This window comes from Aptenodytes patagonicus, chromosome 5 (assembly GCF_965638725.1).
Source record: "Aptenodytes patagonicus chromosome 5, bAptPat1.pri.cur, whole genome shotgun sequence".
In the NCBI taxonomy this organism is placed as follows: Eukaryota; Metazoa; Chordata; class Aves; order Sphenisciformes; family Spheniscidae; genus Aptenodytes; species Aptenodytes patagonicus.
Window position 1 is genome coordinate 8,850,023 of NC_134953.1, and position 20,904 is coordinate 8,870,926.

At 38.0% G+C, this 20,904-nt stretch overlaps 1 protein-coding gene across 2 annotated transcripts in view; it reads right to left on the reverse strand.

The window, feature by feature from the left end:
* Window positions 1-20,904, reverse strand: part of VCL (vinculin) — a 64,179-nt gene that overhangs the window by 34,434 nt on the left and 8,841 nt on the right. For both annotated transcript variants that reach the window (XM_076338472.1, XM_076338473.1), the window contains exons 2-3: window positions 6,880-6,950; window positions 376-526 (exon numbers count right to left, since the gene is read on the reverse strand). In XM_076338472.1, coding sequence (XP_076194587.1) covers window positions 376-526; window positions 6,880-6,950 — 222 coding nt within the window. The remainder of the gene's footprint in view (window positions 1-375; window positions 527-6,879; window positions 6,951-20,904) is intronic.

Consider the following 20,904-nt stretch of genomic DNA (forward strand, 5'->3'; position numbering starts at 1 on the left):
TGTTAGGAAGCGGCCTAGGGCTTTTCAGTGAAGGGATACAGAGAATATAAGGATCAGTAATGGCTATGGTGAAGGGAATACAGAAAAGTGTCAGCAAGATGTAAGATAGGGCTGATGGGATCCGGCCTTTTTGAGGAATAATCACAGGCAACGCCTAAACATTAAGTCATACAAAGATGCTCTTAACAAAACAGAGCAACAAGCCTAAGCTCCTTCTGACAGAAAGGAATGCAAAATACGCTTCCAATCAAGCTAAAACGATCAAAACCACATTCATCTACTCAATAGTTTAGATTAGCTAATTCAGTTAGGTGGATATTTGAATTAATAATACTGTTGTGCAGATACCTATGTCAGTCATGTTGGGATTCCTACCTCCGCTTCATCGAATGTCAGAAGTAAGTCTGACGTTCCAGAAAGGATGCCTCTTGATCCATCAATTAGATAGTCACGAGCTGGTACTGAATAAGGATCTGCTTGCAGCATCTGGGCTGCCCGAACCAGTTTGGTGCAGGCGTTCTCCACTCTGTGGGAAGTCATCAGACAAAACTTGCTGATTAGTTTCTGTCTGTATGACAACAGACCTGAGAAAATGCTGGATTTGTTTTTAACTTTACTACTTAAAGCACTGCAAGCAAACTGATCATTTTACACCTTTATACTTTAAAATAAATACAATAAATACTCTTGCTTTTTAACAAGAAAGTAACCAGCAACTGTACGACACAGTTTTTCAGAAGTCATGCAATCTTCCCATGTAGGGAATGCCTGAAGTACCCCATGTACAGCAGTCAGTGCAGTGTCGTTAAGGAGAGGTCCCAACAAGGCAAAACACCTTTCATTCTTAATGACAAGGGCAGGGGACAAAACAATTATTCTTTTAGGACTTCACAGTCAAAGTAATTGCTAACCTTTATCAGCCTTGTATTTGCATTGTCATTCAAGAAGCAATTGCTATTAATAAATATTAAATGATAGCTACACATTAAGACAAAAGAACATAGTATTAAGAAAACCAAGACACTGTGCCCTGCTTGTTGAAGCTGTAAGTCCAGCTCTTCAGAGTCTGTTAACACTCACAACAGAACTAGCATTTTAAATAGCCACAAGATTTAGCAATAAGGTATGAATTTCAAATGCAACTTGCAATTCCACACTTAAAAACAGAACGGAGGTTTTGCAAGATATTACAATATGTAATTACAGTAACACAGAAGGTACTACAATAAGCAAATGAGCTCTGAAATTAGGTTACATCAACCCATTTAACTGAACTGGAACACTGAAAAGCTTTCGGTTTTGTTCTCTTGTTGTAATTAGTCCATGACAACTTAGAGAAATGCAAAATTCAGACTTCACTTCCATGTTAGCTATGCTTATTCACGACTGTAGTTATTGACTACACTGACTGTGACTTTCCTCCATTCTCTCCTGGTTTTTTGACAGAAATGTAAGTGATGTAAGTGTAGTCTAATACATAGGCTCCATGCATGTGAGTGCCAGGTGCTCATTCAAGTTACACGAGGTTCCAACAAACATTATACCCTTTTATTACAGCAATACTATCTCTTATCACAACTTTTTCATGCTTGTCATATAGCCCATTTTCTACTGACCACTTGGACACACTCATTTATCTTACTTTCCAATAGTACTTAACCGAAAGTTACAGTTATCCCATTTTCTCCCCTACATTCCTTGTTAACACAAATGGCAGGACTTAATGGTAACATCTAAATTGAACTACACTAGAAATAAGACACTCATTACAGGAAAACATACTTTTTTCAGAAAGTAAAGTTTTCAGCTAATGGCTCCCTAGAGTAGATCAAATTGGGCCAGCTGACCTTATCATAACCTGCTCTTTAGTGAGACATCTGCTCAGCACATCAGATGGTGGTAACTCATAACTGAGTAAGAAAAAACAGGAGGACTTCAAGGCAGAAAGTGGGAATGGTCTGCTCATTACTATGCAATGTACTTAGCTGCATTATCAAAGTCAACTGACTTCACTAAATTAGATTTCCGCGCTTGCTTCTCAAATTTATTCTTTTCAACTCTGCCATGAAAGGGATTAAACAAATCACCTATTCAGCCAGCTCAGAGCTATAGGCTCGGAAATACTTAATTTCCTATAGTTCAATTTCATGGTCATCTGTTTAATACTAATGATGATCTCAAGGCTGGCTTTTTCATTTGTAAAGAAAGGAATTAACGTGAATGTGTATTACCCCAGAAGTCACCACAATTAACAAAAATAAAGTTTCTAAAGATTCAAAGTTTTCTTTTACAGTTTTTAGAGTTGAACCTCCAAAAGGTAAACTTGCATTTTACTTGTACAATGTCTATTTTGTATAAACTTCCCAATGCATTTGAAAGACTTCAGGAGTGTGTACTACGTACAAAAAAAGCAGAATGGTGGTTAAAAACCAGACACCCCTCCATCTGCTGCAAAGCATACATGCTAGGAAACAAAAGATTAGAATTTGGGGAAAAAAGTAATTCAATTACTTTAATTAAAAAAAAAAAAAGACTAAAAATATTCACTGCAATGAACCGTTTGTTCTATCACAAGAATCAAACACATTCAAAAGTTTTTAATAGAAGTTCATTGCTGTGATGAATTTTCTAATCCCTGTATTATATCACAACCTAAAAAAACCCCAGCTTTATAAAAAAACGTGTATTTATTTTTGAGGCATGATTACAATAAAGCTATGTTAACAGCAGCCAAATTCTTTGTGAAGAAGACACAGGTCATGGTATTTCCAACCATACTACTTTTGGTAGTCAATCAGCTTCATTCCTGTAAGTGTCTTCTTTATGAAATATGAGGGAAAAAAATTTAGCTTATGCTAAAATACCATTTGAGTTTTTAGGTTTTAGTATTGACCTCCACTCTTCCTAGAGATGCCTACCCAAAAATTCCAGGCAATGCCGTTGATGCTTGAATAATGCTCATTTCAATTTCTAATCACTTAAGTTGTAGTGAGTTTACTCACTACAGCTTAGATTACTTGCAGTTCTAGAAATAGAAATTAAAAAGTAAATATTTTACATTAACATTAACTTGTTAATACAGTTACCAGCAGTGCAGCTTCAGCTTGGCTACCAAAATAATGTTAATATAGAATAGCATTACTGCTTGATTTGTTAAATGAGTTTGCGTGTGCAAGTTAAACGTAGACAAATTTTTATTCTCAGTGTAAACAAATCAGGCGTTACCCTATTCTTTGCCTAGAGATTACAGCTTTTTCCTTCTTTACAAGAGATGTATAACAAGTAATATGAACTCATTGCAAAACACCTGATGTAAATTATATGCATTACTCATACTCCCTGGTGATTAAGACAATTAAAATAAAGAACACAGCATTTTTTAACTCTAGGTCAATAGTTCCAATGTGGTTTATGTCAGTAGCAAGCAAAGAGATGCATGATAGCTTCTCAGCAGCCAAATTATTTTGCTGCACAATCACACTCCTACTGAAAATCTTTACAGATTACCATCATATATATTCATTATGAACCCTCAATGCCAGTCTCAGGCAAGACAAAACCCAAGTCTTTGAAAAGAATAAACAGAACTTCTCCCTCATCCTCCAAAAGTGGTTCCCTCAAGACTGGTCGTCCTTTTGAATGGAGAAAATACGGACAGGGAGTGCGGTGCTATCGCATGCGCGCTGCTCCTGGACCCCATCATCCATGTGCCAGTACAAGTTCTGCTGGAGCACTCCCTTAAAGAGGAATGCCAATTGCTGAACTAACACTTTAGAAACAAAACCCCCTCCTCTCAGGAAAGAAAAGAAGAAGAAAAAACCAACAAATCTCATCTGTTTCACTTCCTGCATCCAAATCCTGCCCTTTAATGCAGGAACAAGTAAGACTCCCTTGGCAGCTCACCTGTGACTGTCACTTGTCCCTACAACACAGATATCAGTGACAATACACTCGATTGTGTTAACAAGGAACTGTTAACATGTACTACTGCATTTTGATATAAACTCCAGATTAACAAAAAAAACCAACAAATGCAATAGATTATCATTCATAAAGGCCACTGAACACTCCTAACTCATGTTACTGCATCTAGGTTGGTAAGTACTACGTGCAGTAGGTTTCATTACTGTGACAGACAGCTTTGTTTCCCATTTTTCATTGTATCACAATTCAAGCAGTCATTAATTGCTGCAGAAAAAGTTCTTGCACCCAGCATTCAGCAGTGCAAGAATCTAAATCTAGCACACTATTTAAATCTCCACAATCTGCTAAGCGTTGATTAAAGACTGGTTGCAGTATAGCAATTAAGAAAATCTCTTTTCCTTAATCCCTTACTTGTCTAGGTGAACAAGAAGCTGGAAATTAACTAAAAAATCTACATATCCTAGAAAATGAGTACAATCAAAATTACATGTTTTTATACAACTCATCAAGACGTAAGAAAAAAGTTTTGGTCTCATTTCAATACATAAACACTCCCCTCAAAAAAAAAAAAAAAATCAAACCCCTCTACACCTAAACAAGATCACACACCAGGAACAAAGCATAATAAATACTGTAGTGGATTGTATCAAAGGCCCATTTAGCTCAGTATCCTGTCTCCAAAAGTAGCTGCAAGTAGATGCCTAAGGAAGGTTAAGAACAGGATAAGCATTTATCATACTTCCTCTGGGCACTCTCCCATCCTCCAACTGTTTTCAGTTCTTGAGATTTCCTGCAGTTTGTCTATTTGATAACCCACAATGGATTCCTCTAAGTACTTATCCATTAACCTGCAAACCTATACAAAGAATTTTAACAGTACATAACTTGCTATACAAAGAAGTTCTCCCTATTGTTGGTTTATAGACTACTAGCTTAAAGCAATGCCACCATCAAGTTCTTGTACAGGAAGAGAAGCACAAGTTTCCATCTTCTCTATGTAACTCATACTTCCTTAGACCTTTGTCAGGGCCCCAATCGCCTCCGTCACCTTTCCCAGGCTAAAGAGTTCCAGCCTACTTAGCTTTGCCTTATACAGAAGCAATTCCATACCTTTGATTGTTCTCAAAGTCCTTCTATGAGCTTTTTATAGTTCTTCTACAGCCTTTCTAAAATTTAGGGACCACAAGTGCATGCAGTATTCAAGGTGTGGGAGAAAAATACACAGTGACATTTTGGTCTCTCATCCTTTGCTGGTAAACCTAACATTTAGTTTACTTTTTGACCACTACTGAGCATATAATGGACGCTCTCACCAATGCGTCACAGCTCCAAGACCTTGCTCACTATTGGTAATAGTCAGTTCAGAGTCAATCATCCTATCTGAAGCTAGACCTGCTGCTCTCCTATGTGTGCATCTTTTCAGATCTTTCAAAATAATTTCATCCACACTTGATATCAAGCCACTCAGTTTAATAAGGTCCTGCTGCAATTTCTCAGTCATCCGTTAATCTCACTACCCTGTGTACGACTTTGGGTCATCAGCAAGTACTTTCGACTCACAGCTCATCCTGGTTTCCAGGGCATTTGTGAACATGGTGAAAAGCACAATCCCAGCAGAGATCTCTAGAGTCCTTCTGATTACCTCCCACCATTGTCACGGTTAACCATGTAATTTTTCCTTTCACTTTCAATTTTCTCTTTTCCATATAAGAACTTTTCTTATTACCCTGTGGCTACTTCATTTTCTTAAAAGCCTTCAGACTTCACCAAAAAGTTTAGAAATCAGTGTATACCGTATCACCTGGATTACCCTTATCCCTGTTTGTGATATTTCTAAGAACACCAACAGATTTGTAAGGCAGAATTTCCCTCCACAGGAACACTGTCAGTTCACCCAAAGCAAATCATACGTATCTGAGATCTGTTAATTCTCTTCTCTAGTACAGGATTTCTAGTCATTTGCTCCAAAGGTATGTCAGACCTATTATAGACCTGCTGTTCCCCAGATTCCCCTAGAAAGTTTCTCAGGCAGTGGCATCACCTTGATTGACATACCAGGTGGTCTCAAATGAGAGACTGTACTTCACTAATAATTCAGGTATTTCATTCTTGAGCTTTTACGCTAATACCACCCGGTCCTAGGCATTTTTTTGTCATTCATTTTGTCAACTTACAATGCAACAAACTAAATCCTTTCTCACTGCCTAACAGAAATTTTCTTTTTAGACATCATCTCTGTTCTCCGTTTTAGTATTTTCTTAGTTGCCTCAATGCTTTCTTTTTTTGACTATCTGCCTGGTTTGTGTTTGGGAATACAGTAAAATATTCAGTCATTCTGTACACATTGGACAACACTAATAGAGCAGTCACTACATTCAGTAGGTTGTAGGACAAAGTCGCTTCAGTGAAAGTTTGTCAGTTGGCAGTAAGAAGCTTGGCAATTCCACAACAAGAAGAGAGACACGATTTTTAAGACTTAAGGCAGCAGAAGGAGAAAGTCAGTTGTCCTTGACACTGAGCCATGGAATTAAGAGTGGCAGTCACTGCTCTTCAAATGTCTTCCATTTCCAGGCAGTTATATCGTGCATCAGCTGCCTATACTGACAAATTCACAGTTTTCCACCAACCACATTAATAGAAAAGATTGAGACCACGTTCCCTCTCACACTGCTAAGCAAAACTACATCAGCACATAGGTAAGTACCATTGTTACACTGAATTTTTTTTTTTTTTTTAAAAGGAAGAAATACCCTAGATATGTACCCATATACATAGAATGTAACAGGAAAAGTCACTGTTGGCAGAAAGGTCGTTCCTGACAAAGGTCAGCCCCAAAGAGCTATTCAAACATAGGAGTATTTTCTAACCTGTACAGCAGAAATGAGTGACAATGATCTATCATTGGAACAGGTTTCCTGTACCTATAGTAGAAGATTTACAATAAAATGAGTTTACTTGATAAATGCTGGTGGCATATCCCTTTTCAAGATCTGGTCTTCTGTTGTCTGCACAGTCTCTTTTCCAACCTGCAGGAGAAAGAAGTCATACTTAAGATTCAGAATTTCACTGTAAAGCCTAGATGAAAACAAATAGCAAAAGAGCAACAAAAAAATTGATTTGTACTAATGATAATTCCTTTCACTAGGTCTGCTGTTGCTGTGTCTATTTTTGAGACCACTATATACTGTGGTTAGTCTAATGCTTTAGAAATCATATGTTGTTTCCTGCCAACATCTCTACTACATTAACTGGGAGTGGGCACTTTTCCCGCTTCCCACTCTCCACAGAAACAATACTATTTGTTTGCTACACTTAGTTGTATAAAACTTAATCACTGTGAACTCTGTAGTTCAGAGTTCCCTCCCTCCTAATCCCCAGAAGTCAGAAATCAAGCTAAAAGTTAAAAAAAAGTTACCCCCATTTTGCTATTCAACCTAGTCTATTAGAAAAGTGTAGTTAATTATTGAGAATACACCCCACACCCACATTCACACCATCCTTTAGGCAAAAATAATTATGCAGAAGCTAATAAAGAACGAGATAGAGTAAGATCTGGAGTTTTCAATACACTAGCTCTTGTGTTATACAATAGAAGTCTTTATAATTGGTAGCTGGCTCTCCGGACTGTGAGATCACCAACTTGACAAAATATTTCCAGCTCCTTTGTTCACTGTATTTTCCAGCTGAATAAGCTATTCAGAAAGGCATCACAAAGCAGAAGGTCTTTAACCCAGACACTAGTTTGTGTTAAGAGCTACCAGGCCTGCTCAAGCTAGACAAGATAGCCCTGAAAATCTCTGATCAGCTGGCGTTTAAAGATTTGCTGGTTTTTGACAGAAATTGTAGTGTGCAAGTATGCACAGCACTTGCCAATTCTAATGCTGTACAGCCTTCCAGAAGCACCATTTCCTTGCAAATTTACGCCGCTTGCCAAAAACTGTGTCTCCCTAGCCTGGTCCTTTTCAGAGGGGCTTTACAGAAGTATGTTGGCCCTGGTATTTTATTTGGTTCAAACACAGAGTCAGCCTAGTCTACTTTTTTTTTTTTTTTTTTTTTTTAATTTATTAGTACTACACTCACAAGTAGTCACATAGATATTTATAAGTGATGAAGGGAAGAACAGAGAGGAGGTTAAAGGTCTTCAATTTTATTATAGGTTTCAGTCTCTTATGGTCATTGTAGGCTCGCTAACAGCCATGCTCCCTCCTAGCGCACAGCACTGCAGTGTTGCTTTGACTCCTAAACTTCATGGCAATGCCTCAGGAGCACAATTATAAACATATCTCATGCCCCATTTCTCGGGACAGGGTTACATGACCCACCAGAGAGTATGCCTGCTTTGTTCCAATTATTTCCATTGCACTCATGAAATATTTTTTTTCTATTTCTCACATGTTTGTATGCACACATGCATGATAAAGATAACACAGAAAAGGGGTAATTTGCATAAGCTTTGGATTACACATCATTCAGACAGAAGGCTGTCACCAGGTGAAAAGGAAGACTACTACTTTATTTCCAGAGAACCACTGGGAGGAAATCCCATTGCCTTGAAGATTTATTTCTCTTGCAGCTGTACGAATCCACATATAGTTCAGTTTATTAAAGAAATATTTCCGAGAATATACAGTTTTTAAAGAATGCATGAAAAATAAAGCTTACAATGGGGGTGGGGGTAGCTTCAATTTGAAGGTCTTTCTAACAATCATTATTGCTATTTTATATTGAACAGCCAGCCAGGAGCAACCAAGAAACAATTTCTGCTCAGCACTATACAGCACACAGACAGGACACAAGATTTCAGGCAGTTCCCATGAGGCTTCAATTAAAAAGGTCCCCTACCTTTCTAGAAGAAAGGACTTTTTACCATATTTTAAGCACCAATACAGCACATACTCACTGAATCTGTTTAAACATAAAACCTTGTGGCTCAAAGGAAAGCATTTAGTATTTACATAGCTATTAATTAACCTTTCCAGAAGTGGCTCTTTACATTTGTAGCCAAGGTATAGAGATGGAATGTAAAGAACAAGCGTACTCCGTATACCATTTAACAGGCGAAGTCTCAAAATGTGAAGCCACATTCATGACTGAAAACACACAACCCCAAAAGAGTTTTGTGGCTTTTCCTTTTTAGCTTTGTGGTTAGGGGGACTTTTTGTTTTGTTTCTTACTTTGTTTTAATAAGATCCGGTTTCTTCAGACTGAATTTTACATGGGTTAAGCAATTTTCAGACATACTGCAGTGTAACACAAGGTAGAGATTCACTCAACTCTACCTTCTCCATATTCCAATACCAAGGGAATGAAGATTTTTTTTTTCCCCCCTTAAGATGTAATATCTACACATTCCCTATTTCAGACAGAAGGCTTGTCGAGCTTCATGCTAATACAGAACAATTATCTGTGAAACCTGTATTTTGTTTCTATCCAACAGTATACATGTGGAAAAAACAGGATTCCTACTTGGGTTTCAGATATTCTTACCTTCTAAGATTATTTTTCCCTAACTAACTGGGAAGCAACAGTCTCCATGAAATAGAAGCTTCTGCTTTTAAGTAATACTGGTGGCCATTACTCATCGTTCCAAAGAAACTGCACGGGTTAACACAGTAAAGGGACCCTAACTTCTTGAACAGTGTACTTGCCCAGAGCAACACAGAGGAAGGGAAGCTCTCAAGCAAAACTTACCAAGGCAGTTTCATAGTTACAACTTCTACCTATCCATATTAATTTCCATACTCTTTGGGAGATTAGAGGCAAATCAGTTGAATCAAGATAAAGAATTAGCTACTTCCCTGCTTGCTCCCTGCTCCTTAACAACAGTGAACAAGAGGCTGACAAGTCTAGAAATTTAAAGGAAATGGGACATGCACAAGTCAGAGGGCATATATATGGCCACTGAAAAGCCTTCTAGGAATGCAGCTAGAAGAACCAGGAAGAGATTGAGATTTCCTGCTGCTTTTGGCTTTTAACCTTGCTTGTAGGTCTCCTGCGCTCTTATCTGCCACTGATTAGTAGAAGACCAGTATGTTTTAAGCTTCCTGCTGGGAGTATTTTCTCCATGGAGAAGCAAGAGGAAAACTTTCTGATCAGGCAGAGGTTTTCCCTCATAACCAGTTTTGCAGCTTTTTGTCATGTCTGCTTCTACTGCAGGAAAGATGAGACATGAGCACCCCACAAGGTCCCTTTCCCATCTTCTCAGCCTGCTGTGCTGGATATAGCAAAGAACAGCTGTTCAGTGAAAAGGGGAAATAGTTGCAGCTTCTGTAATTCTCTAAGAGTTCATTTAAACAAGGACACCACAAACACCCAGTAATATCTAGTTCTCTTAAATTCTAGAAGTTTGAAAGTACGAACTGTATGTATCATATAGAATAAAACACACAAATATTTAAGATGAGTCCAAAGTTTATTGTTTGGGGTTTTTTTGTTTTGTTGGGGTTTTTTTTCTTTTTAAACAAAGATTCTTCTGAATGCCTATATTGACAATACCAATTTGTCAATTTGCCAAATGCTGGAAACGAAAATTTTCCTTGCAGTTTATATGATTTCCCCAGTTAAAAAGGAAGACCTTAGAAGAATTAGTTCTTGCAATGTTCCAGAAGCTAATTTAAAACATCTGTCATCTTCGCAAGGAGCCTAAGAGTATTCCTGCATCATCATTCAGCGAACACATACAGCCCTGGCTGTAACACTAGCAGAGCCCCAGGTCTCTCCCAAGGAATAAGCTATGGGATGAGTTTTGCTTGACAAATCAAAGTACCACTCAAAGTGATCTAAGTCTGTATGCTGCAAAAGCAACTTTACCATAAGCCATCTCTCATTGAAATCCAGTTGCTGGTTTACGCATTCTTCCCTGTTTTCAAGCTTCCAGGAAGAAAAGTGACATGACAATGGGAATGTTAAATCTCACATCAGAAATTTGCTGTACGTCAGTGCAGTTCCATGAATTTCTCTGCAACCTCTTTCTCAATTTCTTTAGATGTCTGTCCTGAAAAAATAAACTTAAGTATTTGCTATAATTCTACAATGACAGCACTTTCTACATTGCATATCCATGTCTAGAATCCATCTCAAAACAGAGTTGCCAGTCCTTTCCCCCCACCCCACATTTTAAGAAAGTAAAACTGGCCTAGATTTCAAGACTATGAACAATCCATCAAGCAGAGCTAGAAGCAAGCCAAAGTTACACCAAAATTATGCCTACTCCTTGCTGGCATAGATGATGTACATTTCAGTCCAGACTGAAAAATACAACATAGGCAGAGAGAATTAAACCTTTGTGAAAGCATTTTGAATTCAGGTGACAGACTGAGGGGGTGTTACTCAAACATAGCAGTATAAAGAAAACAATGACTGAAGTTAATGGTATCCAGTTTTGTATCCTATACCTTTCATGGAGTTCATCCCTCCCCACAAGGCTTGTCCATTGCAGGCCTAGAAAGCAGGTCCTTTATCTCAAGGCTGAGTTCAGAGACAGTTTGTCTCAGTGGGTTCAAAAGTGGCAAGGGCTCAATAACTACTTCACAATTGTGCAGTTTTCCCTTTGTGAAACCAGTCATTGGAGCCAAATTACACAGAAAGCTTTTGGGAATGAGCTCTAGCAGCAAAGGAGAAGCAAACAGGACTTAGCTGTTTACCTTTATTGTTGTCAGTCACAGTATTTTGATTGCAACCCATGTTCTGTTTTTATTTACAGCATCAAGCAGATCCAGTTGTTGGTATTTCAAGCTATTTCACTCAGCTCTTTCTTAGAAATACAGCTGTTGGAGCGTATGTTGTTTTATTATGCCCTGACTCCTAGCTACCTTAACCCATGTGGTAAATGTTAGCAAAAGAGAATTGCATACATCCTGGCACAGTAGCAAAGCATAAAATTTTGCCAGATGCAAGTCAAACACCTTTGGGGTACATCATGAAATTTCTTGGTCACACCTAGATTTCACAAGTCACTCAAAAATTACCATCAGATAACATAAACAGCTTCCAGTAAAGACAGAACTTTCTGCAAACTGAACAGAAGAGACAAGCAACGTTGAAGTGCTTTTACAGAAATCTAAGGTTTACAAGTTACTCCTCACATCTAATCCTTCTCATCCAATAAGACTGAAAAGAGTCAGTTATAACAAGGTACAATAATACAACTTTTTTTTTTCTTAAACACAAAACTTCCTTTTTCCTTCAAAGGTTCTCTTGGAAGCATTTAAAAAAGCAGATTTCCAATTTCTTCATCATTCCACTCTTATGTTGCTTTGCATTATAATTGGGATTGATACATCACTTGTAATTAGTGATTTTAACACTGCTTTAACAAACTTTAAGTTTTTCTACTTATCTGTAGAGGCATAGGCCAATGCAATTAGAGACTGAAAAAATAAGTCCAAAGAAATATGCAGCTGAATTCTCTTCCTGCTTCTAGTTTACGCCAAACAAACAATGCACATATACTACCAGTGACATCAGTCAGCATGACCACTTTTCCTTCAAGCCGGGCAAGAACTTAAAGACTGCTAAACCAGAGCCTATCTACTTTGCCTTTCGGTGAATATGGAAGCTGTATACTGGCTCCTGGTTTTCTCATGATTACCCTGGAGACTGCATTCCAGGCATAGCAAGGTACAATTTCAAAGTCATCTGGCAATAAGTCAAGTAAATTAGAACACTCCAGCCATCTGGTCCCTAATAGCAACAAACTGACCTACCTGTCTACACTCGCGATTAAGACAAATTCAGTTGGCTTGAGGCTAAGGAAATCCTGCTGTCCAAGTAAAATACATAACTATGCAATGAGAACCATATGGAAGCCAGAAAGTGACATCATTTGGGTACCAAAAGACTTTTATTCATGCTGCTATTGTCTAACTCTGTTACCAGTACAGAGTCGAGGCTTGGATGGTTTAGCTAATTACAGGATGCACAACATAAAGGAAACAAAAAGCACATCCTGATTATGTGAGACTTTTTACAGAACTATTAAAATTTGGAAATTAGTTCTTTTATCGAGAGGAGAGTTTCTTCTTCTAAACCAGTACTTCCGAGTTAAAACTACTTTAAGACATTATAACTCCACTTCAGTCAAATAACATAAGTCAGTTCTGACCTTTGAGCATATACAAAACTCACCCGGAAAAATAAGATACAGCAATTGTCCTCCACAAATGAGATTCACAGCTGTAACTAGCTACTTTTGCCTTACAAGGAAGTTTAAGGAAAGTGCCTCATACCAAACAGCATGCAGACTCCAAAAGCTCTTCCAGTTCATTTCCTTGTACCCAGACCTGTGAATGACCACTAAGTTTCAGAGCACCTCTTAACATAAATCCTGCTGCAGATATATACACAGATTAGTACTGTACTAAAAGATAACACATGTGATATCACAGAGCTAAATTCTCTCCTTATTCAGGTGCTTGTCTGTAAAGCAAGCAACCACCAAACACCATGATACTGCTGGTAGGTTTCCATCATCTTTGACAATCCGCTAATATCTGCATGTTGGAGAGAATTTTGGTTGAGGAGGATCCCGCCCCCCGTCCCGTAATTGAGATGCATCCTGTCCTCCCCAGCCTTCCAAGTGTTAAGTCAAGTAGAAGTATCTAGAAAGTTTACTTAAGATTAAGGCTTTTTGGCTCTGTTAGTAACAGAGTAATAAAAAGCCTCACCATAGGAAGTTCATAGATCGTATCAAGTGGAAGAAAGATTTCTTCCCAGATACAGCAGAGTGGCCTGTGAGAATTTATGTTCCTAATATAGATAAATATTGTACTGCACAGAGTCTCTAAACCAACCCAAGCTATAGCTTCACATGGGTAGTAACACACTTTCTCCCCAGGCTGGTTTTTTCCTTCTTCAGAATTACTAAGTTGGAGGTGGTCTCTGTAACAATATTATTAAATTGGTATTTCACTTATCCATGTGTTGGCACAGAAGATATTTAAGGGGCTGAAAAAAGAAGAGACAAATTAATATGTATTCTCTGTTACTTGTTGAGAAAGTTTCAGATGCAGAACAGTAGAGAAGTTTCTAAGATGTCCAACTAAATCAGGTGCAAAGCAGATGTCCACTATAAATGCCTTAATTTCACTTGGATATTTAGTTAACTACAAAATCTGTTGTTACTTTTAATAACCCATTTTACTTTTTTAAAACACTGCTAATTTGACAGGTATTGTTAACTACATGAGGCATTTTAATATACTACAAATGAAAATGTAGTTGGCTACCAGACACCTGAATTTTAGGATCTTCTATTTGTAATATGCAAACTTGTACTGACTTCTGAATACCAGATTGTTCAACGCTGATTTTTTTCCTCTTCCACAGAAAGAAAGGTCAGCACTGCTTCCCTTCTGAGCTCCCTCCTAGAGCACCAGTGATTCCAGAGTAACTTTTTTTTTTTTAAAGTTCAAGACAGTAACAGTTCCCTCCAGGAAGACAAAATTTATAAGCATGAGAAAGAAAAAGCAGTTTTAAACACCTCTGATAGCAGGGGAGGAGGAATACCAATCATCACTGATTTTAAGACACAACAAATCAAAATAAAGACTCACTTTTAGCATCTGATGGGGGCAATGCATTTATCAGTAGATAAATGAAAGAATACTCAACACCCCACTATTTACATGTCGTTGCTTTTTAACATGTTTTAAGTGCAACTATTTTGCCAAAGCCACTGTCATGACACCACCCTTCATTCTATGCAATTCTGAAATTCTTACGACAATTCCCCCCACCTCTTCCCATGACGCTGTTCCGAGTTACTGAACTTGTTCTCATCTGCCTGTCATAAGTGCTGGCTTATTTATTTGCAGCCCCATCAGGCGAGTATCTATTTCCATTACCTTGATGGGTTACAAAAACTAAATGGGTTTAGGGCTAAACAATGTACTGAGGCAGAGAAGGAATATACAAGAGATGCTACCTTAATCTATTTACTTAAGTCAATCTGCAAATGCTGGAACTAAACAGTTCTATCCCTCATTGACTTTGTTTAATCCTAGTGTTTCCCCTTGAGGGAAACATACTCATCTAAAATTAGCTTTATTGATAAAGTAACATTTTTCACTGATTTTTTAATATTATATTGAAAATATTTTCAGGTGTTCACTAATACATGGTTGAAGCAAGAGAAACTTGCAGCAGTCACCTTTTGGCATAAGCCCTCCCACAGTAAATGTTTCTTTACCAGCAAGATATGGACTAACATGGTATTTCATAGTGATTATCCACTTTCTGCAGCATATTGGACAATTTGTCTTTCATAAGAGTCTCATTTTACTTGACTAACAGTTAATTCAAGTGTACGATAAGTTAATGGTGTAAATCATTGCTCACATGTTAAATGTGATGTTTTAATTAGCTACAACAATATCTAGTAACATTAAATAGAATAAGAACTAGAAACGGTGGGCTGTTTTCCAAGGGACAGTGCTCATTTACAGCACCATTAAAAACCTTAAGTGTGTCAGAAACCTGATATTCTGTGATTGTTTTCCAGCTTGATTTTGCCTTCTGTGCTCATGACCACTTATACCAGCTCTGCAAGGAATTCAGCATGCAGAAGACAACCCACTTATGTGCAGAGTCATCACAAAGGATTTGCAAACTATTACAAAGCAGCCACTCAGCAGAAAAAACTGATAGAGGATATTAATAAATCAAACAAAGAAATGTCTGATCTGGCATTACTTCTGAGTTAGACGAAGACTTACTCTGCTGTTAAAATTAGTTTTTAACAAAAACTTAAGCTTACTATGTTGTCAAGTAGCAAACTACTTTTCACATCCAAAAAAGCTTTAAAAACAACTACTTTCAACAGCATTTGCTATTTATTTCTTGACTCACACTGAAAAAGAAAATTATTCTTTGAAGAGATTAAGTGGTAAAGGCTAATAAACTATGGCATAGCAGCAGATGTTACCAATGCAGTCAGAATCTTCTACTACGGGATGACATAACCAATAAGAGTGGTATAATCTAACTAATTCCTAGTTGTCAGTGGTTCCTTTGAGAAATTAGGTCTGTAGAATGAATTAAATGATAAAAAATTCTCACTCAGAACAATTGTCTTCCATGCCATCTTGAGCAGAATCTACTCTTAGCCACTTTTACAGTCTACATTCAGCCATTAAAACCTATTTCCACCCAAAACAGTGCTGGAGGCAGCCTACTTCTAAAACAGTGCTTTGGACTAACGTTAATATACATTACATTCTACTTCTCTATGTTCACCCAGTTAAAGCATTATGAAAGCATTACACTCACTCTTGCAGTCCCTACTGTAAAGCTTAGTTCACATAATATTGAAACCTGTGAGACTTTTCTTTGTACCAATGGATTTGTTTGGCCCTATTACTGTAGACAGTAGCATCTGAACATGCTTGACGGGATGGACAGACTTTCTCAGTGTAGCTCTGTAACATGAAGCTGCTACTACTATTCTCAGTTGAAACAAAGGGGGGAAATTAGGTAGTATAAGCAAGCAACTTGAAGGTTACAATCCAGTACATACAAATATCTAGGCTAAAATTGCTTATTTTGTTAAGTTCCCATGATCAGCAAAGCTGGCCAAAGTCTGGCTTCACCTCTTGCATGCAAAAGGAATAATCCTAGTCACTGTTAGTTCGAAGTTCTACTGAAGTAAAGCCTCCATAAACTTGTCCAAAAAATTAATCTTTGAATTTGACACTGAATCATAAAGAGACACCAGAATTTTCAGCTTCTTTAAAACAACAGAAGTTTTTTTCACTGGAATTTGTTAGCATTTTAGAGCTCCATTGTGCCAGGCACTGTACAAATACACAATATTATCCAGTCCACATATAACAGCAGACCATTGCTGTGTCACATTAGAAGAACGTTGAAAAAAATCAACTCCACACTAGAATAAGGATATCAAAGTGCCACCAACACTTGATAATATATAGTTGCTACCACTTTGAGAAGTTATAGTTACCATTTCTAACTGTTTAAATCCTTTTAGAAGTTTAAGAGAAATTAATGAAAAATCCTTTAAATCTTTGTAAGGTAAACACATTTAGAGATGTAGTTCCTTTACCTGCTACAAGAATTTGGTGAAAAGAGAAACAGCAGTATTACTGCAAATCTGACTAAAAGCATCTCCTATACCAGGAAGCTACACTTGCTCCCAACATTTTGTCCTATTTGAAGAAGTTGCTCCAAATTAAAAAGCAATGGAACAGAAGAGAAGCACTCTTCTGACCAACCATCATACTGTATGCAACAGAAATACAAGTTTTTGGGCCAGCTAACAAGCAAACTGGAAAACCTGTCTGAAGAAAAGAATTAGTCAATTGTGAAAGCAGAAGCTAGATCCATCAAGTCTACAAATCCCCTCACAGCTTACTTCCTCCATTGCCACACAGTAACAAGGTTAGTTATCAGCATCACCACAATATTTAGAACTAATAAGCCACGTGCAGGAAAGTTTGCTCTTTGTAAGACAACTAAGTAAAAATCTGCCACAGCAAAGGCTAAGCAACAACTCTTTGGAGCAGTTAGCAACTGTTTCAGGGTCGTAAAGTCTCTTCAGTATTTCACTACCCTAAGTAATTGGAGCACGGGTCAGAGACTCCAACTCACCCCCCCAAATTGCCAGAACAAAATTGTTATGCCAGACATTAGCTTGCAATTGAGAGATAAAACACTTTGTATTATATAGCTTTGAACTACGATAATCACTGATGTCAAGCTGGGAAGATTAAAAAAAAAAGTCAGATTAACAGAAAAATACATTCCTTCCTGCTGCATGGGGGGTGGGCTGGGCTCGGCTGGTCTGACAGCTCAAGTGCCAGCGGAGTCTAGTCAGAGAGCTAAGGAATGCAGGTTTTCTCCAGCATTAACTTCAGAGAAGTAAAATAAATGCTATGCTATTACCTTTTTTTTTTTCCAGAGAAAGACTGAAGTCAAGCTGAAACCCAACTAAAATTAACTGAGGTTCCCACTCCCCACCCCTTGATTTTTTGAGAAAAAGGGAACTTGTTATAAGTGTGACAAAGAATCAAGCAGCACTTCTTCAGTTGCTACAGTTAAGACAGTTGTTTGGCAGTTACTAGCCCTTCACAATCCAATTTTTTTTGTCATTCTATCAGGGCAAGCTAAATAAAAAGTGACCTTTTCGCTACTACTCTGGAGTTCGAGAGAAACTCCATTTGTTTATCTCTGTTATTCAGCACAACTATTATGCTGTAAAAGCTGCAGAGACAGCGAGGCTTGTGAAAGTGATTTTTAGTGTAGTCCAACAAACGCTAGTCAGTTTACTAACTTGTTCTCTTACCTAAAACCTCATAAAAGTTATGCAGTAATTTAAGAAAGTGTTTTTACACTTGAGAATAAATTTTCTTTCAAGTATTGAGTGTTTTTGTGACCTTTTTGGAAGACTTAACTGAAGGATATTTAGACACATGTATACACATTCAGAGGCTGAAATGGGAAACATCTTTTGAGATCAATCCTGAGCAAAGTTACACAACAAGTAAGATTTTTAAAAGCAGATAGATACACCAAAGAAAGTAACCTTCCCAGTAACTTCTGGCTGGGTGCTTGAAGCAGCATTTTTAACAGCTATAACCCTTAAGATAAACATTCAGTAAATCACACACTTCAGTATTAAACACCTCTCCTAAGCAAGTTTAGATGACTACATGGATCTATGTTAGCAACTAACAAGGTTTCCATAGAGTTTAAATAGGAAGGTTGAACATGCCAGCCTGCATATACAGCTAAACCTTAGCACTAATTCTTTCATTCAGTTATGTACTACTATATCCCATTGAGATTAACAGTTTAACTATTTGTTGCCTATGCACAGATAGATATTTTACTCATAAATGAGAAGTCCATTTTTTCAAAACCTAACCAAATTTGTGGTCACCAGGAACCAAATCCACCCAAAAACTCTTGCAACTTACAACTTACAAGTTATCTGGCTGTCACATGTACTGACTATCAGTCTGGTTGAAGTCTGTTTCTGCTTCTTCTGAGGAAGTATTTGTGCAGGCAAACAAAACAAGGCCTGCATAAGAAAAGAAAGTTTTATTAATGCTTCCCTCCTCAAAAACAGTTACAATATGCAGCCTCTTCCAAACTCAGGAAAAGGTTTGAAGACAGCAGAGGAAGCAACTCAGCTGGAATAACTGAAGTTCCAGATGACAGCTTTTAATAGCTTCCCTGCTTGACAGGGGGAATCTTCAGACTCTTCTGCAGCTGAAGAGCTGACACCCGGAAAACGGCTGAAAGACTGGAATGGGCAAGGAAGTTGATACGGACTTTCCTGGTTCAGCCTTCAATAAGCTTCCCATTTTGATGCACCTGCTCCTTAGACTATATAGCAACTATTTGATGAGAATTTAAAAAAAAATGAAAGACAGAAGAGAACAGTTATTACTGTTTGCCATCACACAATGACTTAGCTAAGGTGACACTTGTGACTTGTCCAGTACAGGCCAGAGTGCTCCTCATCAATTCAGGGGTTACAGAAATAACCACCATCTCCCATACTGCTACTTTGGCACTTCTGTGACTATACCTGTTAAAGAAATTAATTTCTATAGCTATTTTCTTGTGCACTCCTCAGCATTTAAGGAGGGACAGGCTTGTCTGTAGTTCATGCAAAGACTCAGCTACTAAAATGCAGTTCAAGTTTAATACCATTATGCTTTACTATTCCCACAAACAGAAGATAAATATTGAAAAGAACACAGTCTGGTACTGCCATCTGTATTCTATTAAAAAGAAAAGACAAAAAGCAATCTTTTCTATCACCTACTTTAAGAAGATGCATTACTGGATAAACACCATCACAAGAATGTCAAGTACTCCTGAATATCCTTATTAACTGCAAATGCATTTACATTTACATTCATTACAGAACAAGGCTTTTGGTCTTTGCTACTGCTAACCTGAACTGAGACTGCCTTGAAATAACCTGTACCTTTTAGGACAGTTAAAGAATTTAGACAATTTTGGAATTACCATACAAGGTTTACTGTATTCTAACCAAGTGACTGAAAACTGTAACAACTCTAGTTTGTAGAGCAATGAGACCAGAACAGTTGCAGCATACCCAGACATTTTAAGCTGCATAGACAAAGATATCCGAGCATAAAGCTTGTAAAACTAGCCAAAGCGGTACTTTTTCTCAGTTCTGTTATTCGTCATTTCATTTATGCACCATATTTACCTGAGGACAAAGATCAAGTATGACAGTTGCTCAAGTCAAACCTTCTTAGGCCATCACAGAAAATCAGTTTAATATGAAAACTGCTTTCCACTGCAATGAGAAATACTGTACTTTTCCTATCACACACTGTAAGCTCTAAATACCATCTTTCATTAGTAGATAGATACAGATTGAGGAGCCAAAAGAGAGGAGGCACTCTGCTGTTAGAAACAAGGAAGAACTGGTTGGGAATGCAAAGGTCAGGTGCAACCTTAGCTGCAGTGACCATGAGATGGTGGAATTCAGGATCCTGAAAGGAAGAAACAAGACAAATCAGACCCCAGGCTTCAGGAGAACATACTTTGGCCTCTTCCGGGACCTGCTTGGAGAAATCCCATAAGATACAGTCTTAGAAACAAGAGAGGTTCTGGAGAGCTGGCTGATTTTCAAGGATCACCTCACTCAGGATGGTTCACCCTGATGAGCAGGAAGTCAAGCAAAGGCAGCAGGAGGCCTGCATGGATGAACAGAATGCTCCTGACAAAGCTGACGCGAGATGTAGGCACACAAGAGGTAGATGCATGGACAGGTGACTCAGGAAGAATACAGAGATGCTACCTGAGCATGCAGGGATGGGGTTCATCCCAAAGTCTATCTACAGTTGAATCTGGTGAGGGACATGAAGGACAACAAAAAAATGCTTGTGTAAATGCAGCAGCAGCAAAATGAAGACTAGGTAAAATGTGGGCCCACTGCTGAATAGGTGGGGGGCCTGGTGACAACACAGAAGACTGAGG